The sequence below is a fragment of the Castanea sativa genome, chromosome 2 (genome assembly GCF_040712315.1).
Source record: "Castanea sativa cultivar Marrone di Chiusa Pesio chromosome 2, ASM4071231v1".
In the NCBI taxonomy this organism is placed as follows: Eukaryota; Viridiplantae; Streptophyta; class Magnoliopsida; order Fagales; family Fagaceae; genus Castanea; species Castanea sativa.
The window spans coordinates 22024242-22039998 of NC_134014.1; the positions used below are offsets into that span (position 1 = coordinate 22024242).

Genomic DNA, 15757 nt, shown 5'->3' on the forward strand with positions numbered 1-15757 from the left:
CATTACCTTTTTATTGTGGTGTTTTTATTGTAGTGAGATGTATTATTTTATTGTGGTAGATATATTATTTTATTGTGATGTTTATATTATTTTATTGTGTTGAAAGCTAAAATAGATCCACTGCTGCAACATGTATGTAGGTAAAATAGATAAAGTAACTTTTGGTAGAGCTAAATTACTAAATTTTTAACTCCACTGCTGTGGATGCTCTAAGCCGGAGTTGAATTGATCGATGGGGCTACAGAGGATCAGGGTAGGGGTGTTCAAAAACCGATTTGGACCGAGCTGGAAATTGAAGAACGAGATGGCAGTCAGTACTTGGTAGAGGTCTCGGGTTTTTAATGTCGGGTGGTACGGTTTTTTTTTACCGAATGTTTTGAGATTTCAATAAAGACCGAACCAACTGACACGCATATATATATATATATAATTAAATAATGTAGTATATATTATATTATATATAATCAGTTTTTTTCCCCCAAAAAATTTATTGAGGCTGTGTTTGGTTGGATGTAAAATGTTTTCTAAGTGTAAAATACTTTCAGGTGAAAATATTTTTCGGAAAAGAAAATATTTTTAGGTGTTTGGTGGTATTTTAAAAAATACTTTGAAAATTTTTTTTTAGTGTTTGGTTGTGTTCTTGAAAATACCAAAAAAAATACATTTTTTACTTGTTGCTCACATTGTTACATAAAAAGAAACAAAACCAAAAAAAAAAAAAAAAATTCATCAAATCCGGTCAAGTTGAGAGAAGAAGGAAGAGAGAGGCGAGACCGCGCGATTTTCAGGCGACGGCGAGATCGCACGATCTCAGGCGAAGGCACGGTCCCGCGATCTCAGGCGGAGGCGAGATCGCGTGATTGGGGGTGACTGGGTTTGATGAGATCGGTTCTGGGTGCGACGAGATCGGTGCTTCTGGTGCGATCTCCTTGCTATTTCTCTCTCTCTCTCTCTCTCTCTCTCTCTCTTCTATTTTCCTGGGTGAAAATTATTTGAAGGTAAAATAAAACCTGAAATGATTTTACAGGTGAGGCAGGGTATTTTACGGTCAACGCGAAAAATGAATTCCATTTGACCCAATTTTCTGTTGCTACCAAACACAAGGGCCGGTGTAAAATGATTTCCTGAAATCATTTGAAGGCAAAACAAACGCATCTTGAATCAGCATTTAATTCTCACAAGTTATATTAGTATTCGCTCTTTTTTTTTTCCGTTGTTTTTTATTCATTCCTCCTTTTTCCTGTTTCATTTTGGCTCTCTCTCTCTCTCTCTCTCAGTGAATACTGAATAGGCGAGCTTCTCTGGCAAGTACCTCCAACCAATGTCACCATGGCTGAGATCAATGCCTACAGTTGTCAAGTGCTTTCGCGCAGAAAACCCCAGTAATATTATAGTTGTAGACATTGCATCCATGATCCAACCCATGAGATTCAGAGGATCAGACTGAATATTGGTCTGATGAAATTTGGGGGAATTATTAATTATTTGCAGTATTGTATTCTTGCGGCTTGGGTCACAGCCACACTAGAAAGAAAATCTGCAGTGTTGTATGGCATTCGCTACCAACCATCTAGCCACTGAAATGCAACAGTGGCTGCTCAGAATACCATGGCTACAAAAGCATTTTCTAACTAAAAATCTATTAATCCATCTTATGGATAAATACATCATCTCCTATATATATATATATATATAAATAATAAGAGCTCTTCGGTATTACAAACGGAGGTAACTTTAAATTAAATGAATAAAGAATAGGATTACAACAGATCTTGAATGACAAATGAGCAAAGCATCTGAGTGCATTGTGCTAGGTAAGGTAATGCGAAGCATGCTTAAAACCCCATAGCTGCACAACAGACAAAGCTTATATTAGAAACAAACTATGATGAGGATTAAAGTTGAAATATGCAGCTGCAAACAAGACTGCTTATAAAATGGAAGAAAATAATCAAAAGGGCAAACATGGACATAGCTTCTCCATATCTTTCATCAAAGAAATTCCACATGCTTTGGTTAAGTATGGTTTGGATCCTCTCCAATTCCAAACTACTTGGAAAGTTCCAGTTCTAATCCCATGGCTAAAGACATGACATGTAAGTCCTAATCAATGGTGGAAAACAAGACATGAGCCAGCTCTAGAAGAGCGAAAATTCCAATCTGAAAAAGATGGTCTTTCAACCACAGATTGCCTGGTCACAATGGGGATTGCACATCGGCCAGCTTGTCCATGGCCAGCACCAACTGCTTTAGTGGTGCCTCCCAGATTTCAGAAGATTAGGTTTCTGGGTTTACCACTGTCGTCACAAACAATAGCCATCACTCCCTCCTCTGCGTAAGGTTGTTGTGGCTATTCTAGTTTTTACAAAGAAGGTTTCAAAGACCAAACCATTTAAAAAACCGGAAAATAAGGAGGTCAAACCGTAATAATGTTATAATGAATTTAAAATTTAATTAAAATATAAATAAATAGATTAAATTTTTACAATATATATACATATAGACTAAAAAACACATGTAAAGAAATTGGGTATCTTTCAAATATATCTTCTTTTTTTTTGATAAGTAATATCTTTCAAATATATCTTCACAACTTTTATAAGACTAATAGAAAGTAATAAAGTGTAAACAAGCATAAGGCAAATAATAAATAATAAAGCTTAAACAAGCATTAATAGATGTTGAGTTTATCAATCCTTCAAGTACAAAGTCTAATTGCATAAACAACCAAATGAATTCCTAGTTATACACTGTTTTCTCGCAAAAATATATAATTTCAAATAGTGTCATCATTCATCAACATCATCATCAATCATACGAATATCATATCACACATTCCGGCATATCTAAATTAGGCACAAAAGCAAATCCCACATCATCAAACCAAAATCCAGTATCATTTAAAAGTCAACAAATAAAATAAAAAATAAAAAATAAAAAAGCAAAACTCATTCGGCCATATCTATATTAAGAAAAAAAGTAAACTAATATCATCACCACAGCCCAATATCATCCAAATTTTTTTTACAAAATCCATATTGAAATCAAGGAAAAAAGAAAGTAAAAATTAGCAAAACCCATATATACACATAATGTGTGTGTGTGTGTGTGTGTGAGAGAGAGAGAGAGAGAGAGAGAGAGAGAGAGATGTTGAATACCTATAAGAAATGAAGAGAAATTGACAGCAGAGAGGGAGGGAGCCAGCTTGAGAGAGAACGGAGGGGGAAAGGGTATATTGGTTGAAGAGGGATGAAATGACATAGTTTACTTTAGCAAAGCAAATGATGTTTTGTGAGGAAACGAGAAACAGCATCATTTTGGGTGAGAAAGTTCAAAAAATAAAATAAAATGAATCAACCTGCTCTAGTGGCCAGACCAGGTCACGATTTCCTAAACCAACCTCCCTTTTTTTTTTTGTTAGGGCCAGTTCCTGATTAACCTGATTGGACTGGCCGGTCTAGTCTGGGATTTTAAATCTGATTGAAGGCGAAGGCCAAGGTTTGGCTAGTGACAAGATGGCAATATAAGTGGGTTGGATACTCAAGGAAATTGATGTTACTTGGGGGCTTTTCATTTTGTCTACATTGCTTAAAAATGACCATTGGATAAGTAAATCCATCTTGCTGGAGTTGACCAAAAATGGCATTTTGGCAAATTTTTACTGATGAACTTGTACTCCAAGTTTCATCTTAGGTTGTGTTTGGTTAGACAAAAAATATTTTCCTAATGTAAAATATTTTTAGGTGTTTGGTTGCGTTCTTGAAAACGCTAGCTAAAACATATTTTCTACTACTTTCCTACGTTTTCTCATCTCCCAAGCACTTATTTTTTTTGATAAGTAATAAAGAAATTTTATAAAAACACACAGCCCAGTACATAGAAAATGTACAAAAAGGCAAAACATCAAGAAACCAAATTACAATGATCTAACAACACAGGAAGGGAAATACATGAAAAAGATGGTAAAACAAGACACCATTCGAGAAGAGTAAAAAAGAAGAAAGACTTAAGCTCAATCATGGACTGTTCACGACCCTCAAAGCTTCTAGAATTCCGTTCCCGCCAAATACACCACATCAAACAGTGCGGCACAAACCTCCAAATAACTACAATACGATGACGCCTGAAGTTGCATGTCCAACAATCCAACAAATCCACTACCCTCTGAGGCATCACCCAACAAACACCAAACAAGCTAAACATCATACTCCACATCTCAAAGGCTATAGGACAGTGAAGGAGGAGATGATTTACAGACTCCCCACACCTTTTGCACATAAAACACCACTCAAGGACAACAAAATGCCTCTTCTGAAGGTTGTCAATAGTTAGAATCTTGCCTAAAGCTGCAGTGCTTTTATTTTAGATAGGAAAAAAAATCGCGATCAGTGACTGGTGGTTGCGGCGGCTGGCAGCCAGCAGCAGTGGTTGGCAATTGGAGACCGGGGACGTTAGTGGGGGGTGGTGGTTGGGTGCCAGTGGGGGGTGGAGGTTCGGGTGATGAGTTTTGGGTGAGGCGGAAAATGAAAGGACCACAAATTTAAGTGTAAAACATTTTCGGCCAAAAGTGCTTTTATTTTATGTTCCGGTTGACCAACAATTTCAGTCACCCCAAACACCTGCAAATGTGGAAAATATTTTTCCATCGAAACAAACGCAACTTTAATTGATCTCTCACAGTACAGTCTCAATATTTTAACAAATAATTTATGGTATCACCGTTATTTAAACTTATAGTTTGTGGTTCACTATCACTATCACCATAATGCTACTGATATCATGGATCACAAATTCAGGTTCCTAGTTAATGCACACCAGCCACTACAAGCAGCTAGAATGGAGTCTAAGCACGTATAATGTAGTGGCTGGTAGTGGAATGGAGTCCAAAACTGTATGATATGATAAAGAAAAAGTATTAGAGCTATTCTTGTACTGACACCAATTGGTGAGAGAGAAATATTAGTGAGCATGAAGTGGGTTAAGGTGGTGGTGGTAGCAGCAGCCAATCCTTCATTCTTTCTTAAGATCAATAATAATACTTAAAAGATCACAGCACTATCAACAGATGAATAAAAGCAAGCCAGAAAAAAGAGTTACGCACGAACATGGAAGCAAAAGCAACAATGTGATCCAGCCACAAAATGTTACAAGTGGACAAGATGAAGTGGTCAAAAAGCTGACATTACCTCAACATTTCTTAACTCAAATTCTTGGTTATGAGCCAAGCATAAATTCCCAAATGTTTCGCAAGGTCCGCTGGTTCCATTTAACCTTTTCAAAAAAGAGTTCACGACCATGAGAAAAAATCCTAAAATATTTCTAAATCTATTTTTCATGTCATGTGAGATTCAAAACAGATCATCAAAATAAGAATCTTACAGATCTCCATCCAAGCACAAAGCAAAGTTACCACCACCACCAAGCGCTAGTATGTCATTCAAACACAAGTAGTAATACCGATTGCTTCCTACATATAGAAATTTAACACCATATAAGATTAGGCATAATAAACGCCCATTGAAGGTTTCTCATGCATTTTAAATTTTAATTTTGTTTAGCTTGAAGATGTAATAGATTTCATATTAAGACTTTAATTATTCTTATCCAATGCTGATGACTCCCAATGACTTCACGAGAGCAATGAATTTTGATATGGGCACCTGCTAAAGGAATAACCCTCTTATTGTAGCAGTTGAAGATTGACAACAACGCCAAATTCAAATAAAGGTCCCAGTTGGGATATGAGTAGTCCACATTTTGATTATCAAACATAAAGGTACCATACAAGCAGTCCAAAAGTTAGCACTGCAACCTACTTAAATGCCAATTGCACTATGTACTCTTTTTTTTTTTTTTTTTGGAGTTAGAAGACATATCAACCTTTGGACTTGATTGCTACATCTTAAAAAGAGAAAGCATTACACACATGATTCACTCAAGGTCCTTACCAGTTGGTCTAAATAGTCTCGGTGCACCATATATGGTTGTAAATACGAATGTCTGGTTTGTCCCCTATCACCAAGAAAGAAAGAAATGCTAAATCATACTCCAAATATTCAAAGGGAAAAATATAGAAACAGATGTGAAGCAGCAAAAGAGATAGTCGCTTCATCAAGAAGACAAATAAATAAGATTAAATATCAATAAACTTGAAACCGTGTTAGCTTACTTGATATTTCCTCTTTGCTGTAGGCTTTAAGGGACATTCTAGCAGCCCACCAAACACAGCACCTTGCCGATCACCAACAATCTAGAAGATAAATAACAAGATTTACATTAACTCACATTAACTTCTGTTATTACCACTTAAGAGGTATCCTTAGACCATAGACACCAACATACCAGCAAACAAGGGCCAGAAAGTTCAGCACTCTTGCGAATAAGTGTACGCAGTGATATACCATGTTTCAACGTACTGCCCTTCATTTCAAGAAGCAATATTAAATCAAGACCCAAATAAAAGAGTAACAACTGCTTTTAGTGTAGATTATATAAGCTTTTCAGCAAAGCTTACCTGTACAACAACACCCATTGACACCCTTTTACAATATTAGGAAGGGATGACAGCAAAAATTCATACAAGTCCGCAGATATAAAAACAGACTCATCCATGAGATAGGGTAGATGCTTCCGTGGACTGTGTTGGTAGGTTGCATCTTCAAACATTTCAGACCCACTAGTGCTCCTTCCAGAAGCCGGGTCTTCATTATCTTCTTGATTATTTACAGTTGCCTTCTTCTCAAATACTGGACTACATTCTACGTAGTCATTTAAGAATTTATCTTCAGCTTCTAAGTTCACATTTCTATATCCATCAGTGTCTGAATGACTTGGTATGAGATCACGCTGATGATTGTTCAATCTCGATCCATTAAAGCCGACAGAAGGGATAATGTAGGAAAAATACGAAGAAACAGATTTCGCCCCTTTAGAATACGACCTGGCCTACACATTTAAAAACTTTACGTCACCATGAAAGTAAAACACACATTCACAATTCAAATAGAAAATGAGAAAAATGCAGCCTCTTTTGCTTGGAATATTCAAAAACAGTAAAAAGGGTAGAAGATGCCATCTTCATGTATAGTTTCCAAACAAATGAAAAAGAAAAATCAAAATCAAAATCAACTTGACTAGTCCACATAGATCTAAAGGGCTTAGTTGAATGCAAATTTTGGTTTTGGTTATCAGCAACCGATCCAAAGCCTATAAGAACATCTATTAAAACTCTTAACAAAAAAAAATCAACAGTGTTGGAATGCAATTACAAGGCTAACTACCCCACCACCTTAAAAACCACAATCATATAACATGAAGATCATATAACCCTCATTTCTTCCTAGTGTATAGGAACAAATTCAATAATAAAAATTACCCATCTGGGTTTTTTTTTTAGGGGTATGTGAACAACAAAAACAAAAGGCTATATTTTTTAAAAATAGCTGATAAAAAAGATTCAAAATTTTCTTTTACCCACATATGATCCCAAACATGCAATTGCAAATTTACCCACATTGAAATTAAACAAAAGGAATGTTAGAATTGTCCAAAACAACAAGATCTAAGCTTTTCCAAGACCAATGATGACAATCAAGCTCAAGTGTTTAACTTTCTTTTAAAAAGGAAAAGAGAAATACCTGAGGTGAAGGAGGAGGGGAGGAGGACGATGAGTTGGGGGAATCAGCAAAGAAACGAGACAGGCTCTCACTCACTTTGTCTTTCAACGTGTGCATCCTCCTGATTTTTTTATGATAATAACGTTGGCGAACCTAACCTCTCTATTGCTATTAAGCTTTTTTTTGTTTCTGTCTCTCTCTCTCACATTTGTGATTTGTGTTCGTGTTTTTGTTTTTAACGTAAATGTAAATCAGCCTTTTGTGTTTTGCTTTTGTTTTGTGAGAAAGGAAATAATTACGAGAAAGTGAAAAAAAAAAATAGAGTCGGTGGCGTGTGTGTGTTTGTGTGAGAGAGAGAGAGAGAAATAATGGCAGCAAGCGATCAACGGAGGAATATAAGGAATTGAAGGTTAGGTGAAGTGGTCAATTCACATCCTATGATCGAATTTTGGTTCAGATTCGCATCCTATGACGTACGATTTTGCTTTTCCTTTTATGGGTTAGTCTAATTTTGCAAACATATTATTTAGGCAAAAATACACTTTTAATTCTTACATTTTAGGTCAATTTTTATTTTGGTCTCAAAATTAATTTTATCACTAATATCATCCCAAAAAAAGAAAATTTTTTCTAAAATGGTCATTGCCATCAGTTAACCAACGGAAATATCCTACATGTTTAATGGAATTTACTGTTTGCTGACATGATACTGACATGACCATTAAAATATTATTAAAAAAAATTATTTGGCATTTTTTAATGTCATGTCAGCATTTTAGTTTTTTTAAAAAAGCCATGTCATAAAGTTTTTTAAAAATAAATTAAATTTTTAAAAAAAACCTTAAATCTAATTTAATTTAAGCCTTTAATTTTAATTTTTATTTTTTTGGTAAGAACATGGCAATTTGTTCTTCATGTTCTTTCCAAATCCCAAAAACAAACCCAGCAACTAAATCTAATCTCTAGCAGCCAAATCCAATCTCCATCAATGCTAGGAAAACAAGAAATAAATCCAACAAACCAATCAATCTCCAGCAAACCCATAAACTCATAAATTTCACATTCAAATTATCAAATTCCTATTCCAAATTCATCTTAATCATGAACACACAAGAACAACACAAGAACACCATTTGCTCCAAGATCCAAGATCCACATCATCGACCAAGATCAACACAAGAACACTGACGGCATCATCGTCCAAGATCCACAACCCAAATCACTCGAAACCCACCATCTCCCTCGTCAACCCAATCATATGGGTTTGAGAGCCACTGCCTAGGGTTTTGGTCATTGTTGGGATCGGGCCTGAGAGAGGAAAGGAGAGGGTGCTTCGGCTTTCAACAAGAACAAGAAGCTTTGAATCGCCAAGGAAGACGCCGATTCGACCAACAACAACAACAACAGCAATCACAATCACAGTAGCGGAGGCATAGTTGTAGAACAAGAACAAGAGCAAGGAGAAGAGATTCCAATCATGGGTTTAGGCAACACAAATTCGTAGGATATCGATGAAGATCTCCTTAGTCGGCAACTTGCCGTGTATGGCTGCGAGATGATGAGGCGGCTTTTCGCCTTGAATGTTCTTGTCTCCAGGTTGCAGGGTCTTGGTGTTGAGATATGTATAAATTAGATTTAAGGCTTTTTTAAAAAAAAATTTAATTTATTTTTTTTTAATTTTCTTTTTTTTATGGGTTTTTTTTTTTAAAATTTTTTTCTGACATGGCTTTTAAAAAAAAATTAAAATGCTGACGTGGCATTTATAAAATGCCAAATAATCTTTTTAATAATATTTTAATGGCCACGTCAGCGCTATGTCAGCAAACAGTGCATTCCGTTAGACACGTAGGATTTTTCCGTTGGTTGACTGACGGCAAGGACCATTTTAGAAACGATTTTCTTTTTTTAGGGATGACATTAGTAACAAAATAAATTTTGGGACCAAAATGGGAATTGACCCAAAATGTAGGGACCAAAAGTGTATTTTTGACTATTATTTATTTATTTTAGAGAATAATTTTTTAAAAAAATTTAAGAAAAAAGTAATTGGCTTTTTTAACGGGTTCTTATATTTTTCATAAAAGTGGTATTTTAATATTTTTAAAATGTTAGCATTTGCCAAAATTAAAATATAGGTGAAAATACACTTTTTGTCCCCATATTTTGGGCCGATTCCCATTTTGGTCCCTAAATTGATTTTGTTACTAATGTAATTCCTCAAAAAAAGAAAATCAATTCTATTTTGGTCCCTGTTGTTAAGCCGCTAAAAGAAAAGAGGAAGTGGCAGACGGAGTGCATAAGTGGCATGTTAGATGTTGATGTGACTAATAAAATAATAATAAAAATACCATGTTAGCATCCACGTCAGCATTTTAATAGATATAAAAAGCTACCTGAGAAAATTAAAAAACAAATAATGAAATAACTTTTTAAAAAAACCTTAAATCTTTTTTTTTTTTTTGCTTTTCATTATTTTTTTGAAAGAACATTGTTCTTCTTCTTTCCTAGATCATGAACTTCATGCTTCATGTTCTTCCCAAATCCAAGAAACAAACCCAACAACCAAACCAATCTCCAACAACCAAATACAATCTCCATCAATACCGGTAAAACAAGAAATAAATCCAACAAAACAAATCATATCATAAATAAACCCATAAACACAATAACCAACCCAATCTCTAGCAAACCCATAAACTCAGAAATTTCACATTCAAATGATCAAATTCCTATTCCAAATTCATCTTGATCATGAACACACAAGAACAACAAACCCAAAATATTCAATCACAAGAACAAAAGAATAGAAATCCAAAATATTCCAAAATTTGTACATAAATTCTTCCACAAAAATCAATTATACATTCAACCAAAAAATATTATCCTAATACAATATTTCTCATGGTGGCAGTATTGCGGTGGAGCTGATGGCATCATTGTCCAAGATCCATAACCCAAATCACCCAAACAACCGTCTATCAAAGCCTCCTCATCACTCAAAACCCACCATCGTCCTCGTCAACCCAATCATATGGGTTTGAGAGCCACTGCTTGGGGTGGCGTCATTGGTGAATGGTAGTGGATGGAGGTAAGGGTTTTGGTCATGGCTGGGATCGGGTCTGAGAGAGGGAAAGAGAGGGTGAGGTAGAGAGAGGTTTTGCCATTCATGGTTGCTTACCTAGCACACGGAGAAGCCGAAGAGGGAGTAATTGAGAAGCCGAAGTCAAAGAGGGGTTCGGAGGTTCCTTCCCCCTAATCTGCACCAAACCACTGCTGGCCTTCTTCCCCTCAATTTGCCATAAACCATCGCTGGCCTCCTTCCTCTGGATTTGCTCCAACCACTACCGTCCTCATCTCATTTTCTCCCTCTCTCTCTCTAAACCCAGATCACGGTTCAAAATGGTCTAATGAAAAAAAAAATTGTTTAAATGAAAATAATTTTTGATTTATGATTAAAAAAATTAATTTAATTAAAATTTAAAAATTTAGAAATTCAATTTTTTTTTAATTTCTTGTGATTTTTTAATTTATTTAGATTTTTTAATTTATTCATTTTTTAAATTTCTGACATGGCCTATTTAAAAAAATTGAAAAGCTGACGTGTCATTTGAAAAATGCCAAATAATTTTTTTTTCTTATTATTTTATTAGCCACGTCACCATCTAACATGCCACCTATGGATACCGTCTGCCATGTAGGACTTTTCTTTTAGTGGATTGATAGCAGGGACTAAAATAAAATCAATTTTCTTTTTTTAGGGACTACATTACTAGCAAAATCAATTTAGGGACCAAAATGAGAATTGGCTTAAAATGTAGGGACCAAAAATGTATTTTCGCCTAAAATATATTAGTTATGTGGCTGCGTTTAGGATATGAGATTTGACTCGAATTCCAATACAAAGAGGCTCAAATTTCAAACGTGACAACATAACTAATATGTTTCAATTTTGGAGGAAGTGGATATGGAGTGTGGATACGTTGCCAAAAATTCAGTGCTTCATATGGAAGTGTAATCTTCAAAGCCTTCCAGTCAAAGAGTTATTGGTCGCAAGGGGCATTGTCAAGAATGGGGTATATGAGTGCTGTGGACTTGGTAGTGAGTCAATAATGCATGTCATGAGAGACTTCCCTTTTGCAAAATATTTATGGACCAACTTAAACGGCACCCTATGTGATGAGAGCTTGTTAGTTGAATTGGTATAAGCTGAATATCGATGGATCTTCCGTTGGAAACCCAGGGAAGGCTATGGGAGGAGGACTAATCCGAAACCATGATGGTGGCTAGGATAAAGGCTTATCTCGAGCTATAGGTATATATCTTCAAGTGTGGATGCGGAGTTATGGGCTCTAAGAGATCGAGATTGAGCTTGATGTTAAAGTTGTGCTGATTGGGTGGTAGGGAAGGCTAGTATTAACACTGCTTACTCAGTGCTTATCTCGGATTGCAGGTACCTCATGGAGTAGATGCCTAGAGTCAAGATCAGACACTACTTTAGGGAGGCGAACTAGTGTGAAAACTTTTTGGCTAAGAAGGGAGTTGTACATGATCAAGCCTTTGGAATTTATGATGATCCCCCAATGGACATGTCTATGCTTTTGTATTATGAATCTATTGGCATGTATTTTGAGAGGCTATGCCTCAATAATTCTCTTATTTAATTCAAGTCAAAGCCTTTTAACCAAAAAAAAGGTCATCTAACGAAAATGTTTTTTTTTTTTAAGATAATGAATTCGTTAGTTATATGAAGTGTACTTCATATTTTTCTAAAAAGAAAAAAAAAATTGATTGTGGCTTCTTAATCCTAATGAAAATTTTGGTTAAAGTACTTATTTTGAAGTTTCATACCAAAACTTGAAAATTTTGGTATATTTTATTGTTATTATTATTATTATTATTGTAGGGATGATAGGCCCAATAGTGTATATTGGGCCGTGGGCCCTGTTTGAGGACTCCTAGTAGTTCGAAAACAGGTAAATGTCATCACGGAAGTCCACGTTAGTGAATGAAAAAAGGGGTCTAGTCATAAGGGTTTAGGAAGAAGGTCCGATGACCAATGACACCTCGGCTTATTAGAGCAGAGGTCAGAAGGGTGGGCCTACCATCAAGAGCAGCGTTATGAGCAATTCTACTGGCAAGGCTAATCATCAAGAAGGGATAAGGCAACGGGAAAGTAAGAAATATCTAAGAGAAAGCTACTGTCACCGCATTGAATGCACTGTAGCTAACTCTCTGGCTGCATTAAGATGGAGGTGATACCTGAATAGTGATATTCAACCTTACAGCTATCCCTAAAAGTTTCAAGAAGGTGCTGATGGGATAAGGATAAGGGCTAGCCATCTAATCAACACGTGGATGGCTGAGATGGAGCAAAAGAAGGGCAATATAAAGAAGGAAAATCCCATTGTAGAGGGGTATCTGAGAATTGATAGAAAAACACTGTAGCAACAAGAACTGGACTTGTAATCTCCTCGGATTGTGCCGAGAGCAATTTTCTTTGGATAAAACCAGTTTATTTTTGTTTTTTTGTCATATGGACCCACTATAATTGTTATCCAACTCATTAGAATCTAATTTTCTAACCTATCCTCTACAAATTCATTGTATTGGGCTCTTTGGGGCTAGATTCTTTTACCTTTTGGGCTTAGGAACCAAATTGTGTCCTTACAATTGGCGCTGTCTGTGGGAAATTACTTGAGCTTTAGTGAGATTAACGTTCAATCACGGTGGGCTTAGGGCCAAACAGAGAAGAGTCTGTTGGGTCCCAACGTCAAGATCATTTCCTAAATCTTGAGCGAAGAAGGGATCGAGAGGTTAGTGTGCACTTCACACAAACCAGTAGGAGCCAATCTCGGAGTGGGAGTCACATCTCCCATGAAGAAGCTACTAGAAGCATGCAACTAAAGATTGATCATTTGCGAAGGAGGTTACATTGCGAGCGACGTAGAGGAACTCCTTCAAGTTTTGACCATTCTTCTGATGGTGATAGTGACAACAACTACCGGCTCAGGTCAAGAACTCCTGTCAGTGAGTCTTTTTCGTGTGATGAGGAGCACTATGACAAGCGGAAGGGGAAAAGCCCGTCTCACAAAGGCCTGGGCAACGATGCCATTAGTAGGGCTTTCAATCCAATTTCCAAGTCACCTTTTACTCGAAGAATTGAGAGAGGAAAACTTCCTCGGCGGTTTAATCAGCCAACATTCACCACGTATAATGGCAGAACGGACCCTGTAAAGCATGTGAGCCACTTCAACCAAAGAATAACTGTTCACTATAAGAACGAGACCTTGATGTGCAAGGTGTTCTCATCTAGTTTGAGGCCTGTGGCGATGAGATGGTTCGATGGGCTGAGAGAGGGTTCTTTCAACTCCTTTAAGGAGCTCACAAGAGCCTTTGGTTCTTGGTTTGTAACTTGTAGTAGAGTTCCTTGGCCCTTAGACTCTCTGTTGTCTATGATTATGCGAGAAGGGGAGACCCTGAAGACGTATTCTAACAGATACTAGGAGACATTCAATGAGATAGATGAGAATTTTGATGATGTGGCTATAAGGACATTCAAGGTCGGCCTACTTGTCGAGCATGGTATGAGGAAATCTTTGACCGGGAAACCTGTTAAGAGTGTGCGTTAACTCATGGACCGTATTGACAATATAAGCGAGTTGAGGAGGACCAACAACAAGGGAAAGGAAAGGCTAAGGTGGTCCATCAGGATAGAAGGGATTTTAGGTCGAATAGATACAACAATAACCATCCTTGGAGGGATTTTGCTGGGCAATTTGGACTTGCTGCTACTCAAGTGATTAACACGGTGTTCCGAGAACCAGTGCATCAAATCCTAAAAAAAATTTAGAATGGGCCATACTTTAAATAGCCGAATAAGATTGGAGGAGACCCTACGAGGCGTAATCAAAGCCTTCATTGCCAATACCACCAAAAGCGATGACACACCATAGAAGACTGCAGGACTTTGTGGAGTCATCTGGAGCAGCTGGTCAGAAGTGGAAGGTGATGGAAATATGCATGTGCACAGCGGAAAAATAACGGATCTACTTCATTCATATAAGTTAACATGTACTATATAAATTTCAGAATTTAAGAATAAGAGAGTGTACCTTGGAGCGGTGAATTTCAAAACTAAGATCCAAATTGCTTGGGAACACTTTCAATCTTCACTCCAATTCCACTAATGCCCAAGATGTGTGGTCTCTCAATTAGTTCCAAAGGGAGAATGTCAAAGTATCTAATACTTACATACACCACTTCACAATGATGTTCTTCTAAAAATTCTCTACAGAAAATTCTGTATATTTTTCCCTTTGTGTCTAACCGATTATCTAATTGGGTTGGCCTTTTGGGCATTTCCAATTGGGTTTAAGTGTGTGGCTTGGAGTGGGACCAAAAGGGACCAATAAGACACTAGCTCCAATGGGCCTTGGGCTTTTCTGTCAACTCTTGATAAGTCCAAAGTTACCATTAACTATATTTAATACTATTATATAAATATAGTTGCACTCTAGACCTTATCTATAAATTATATCCCAAGACTTTATTATACATGCAACTCCTTCATAGAATATTTGTAGTAATACAAAGTTATGAATGTAGACTGCTACTTTGTAAATTACTACATCTTATCCTTGAGTACCCGGTTTAATCCTTTAGGTTATTCATCATATATTTATGAAATCCAATTTCATAAATATATACTCTAGTAACTATTTACTAAAGTAGTTAGGTCTAACATTCTGAATAACAAACCCATTAAACTTATCTCAAGGGAATATTTTGTATCTCCGTTATGAGACTATGAATTCCATCTTGAGAATATATGTTCCATCAACACTAAATGTGGTTGCCCAACATACTGAGATTTTGATCGTTTCTTTAGACTTCACTCCTGATATATCAAAGCAACCTACACCTCATGATCAGGTCCATTATTCTCTCAGAATTAAGAGTTCATGTAAATATAAGCGTGAGTTTATTATTCATTTAACAGTCGTTAGGAGAATAATAAATCTCACACCGGTCCAGTTCAATATGTTTTAACTCTTAAAACATATCAACATATCAACTAGAAATCTTCATTTCCATGATCAAGACAAATAATCTTAGTTGATATGTTATAGTCTTCGCAGATA

At 36.3% G+C, this 15757-nt stretch overlaps 1 protein-coding gene across 1 annotated transcript; it reads right to left on the bottom strand.

The window, feature by feature from the left end:
• Positions 1–1429: 1429 nt before the first annotated feature.
• On the bottom strand, positions 1430–7880 carry LOC142623386 (uncharacterized). Its single transcript, XM_075796791.1, has 8 exons — positions 7638–7880; positions 6515–6945; positions 6343–6415; positions 6170–6250; positions 5949–6012; positions 5380–5467; positions 5187–5271; positions 1430–1849 (listed from the first exon to the last, which is right to left on the bottom strand). The coding sequence occupies exons 1-8, from the start codon at positions 7731–7733 to the stop codon at positions 1811–1813; spliced, it is 957 nt and encodes a 318-aa protein (XP_075652906.1). The 5' UTR covers positions 7734–7880; the 3' UTR covers positions 1430–1810.
• Positions 7881–15757: the final 7877 nt, after the last annotated feature.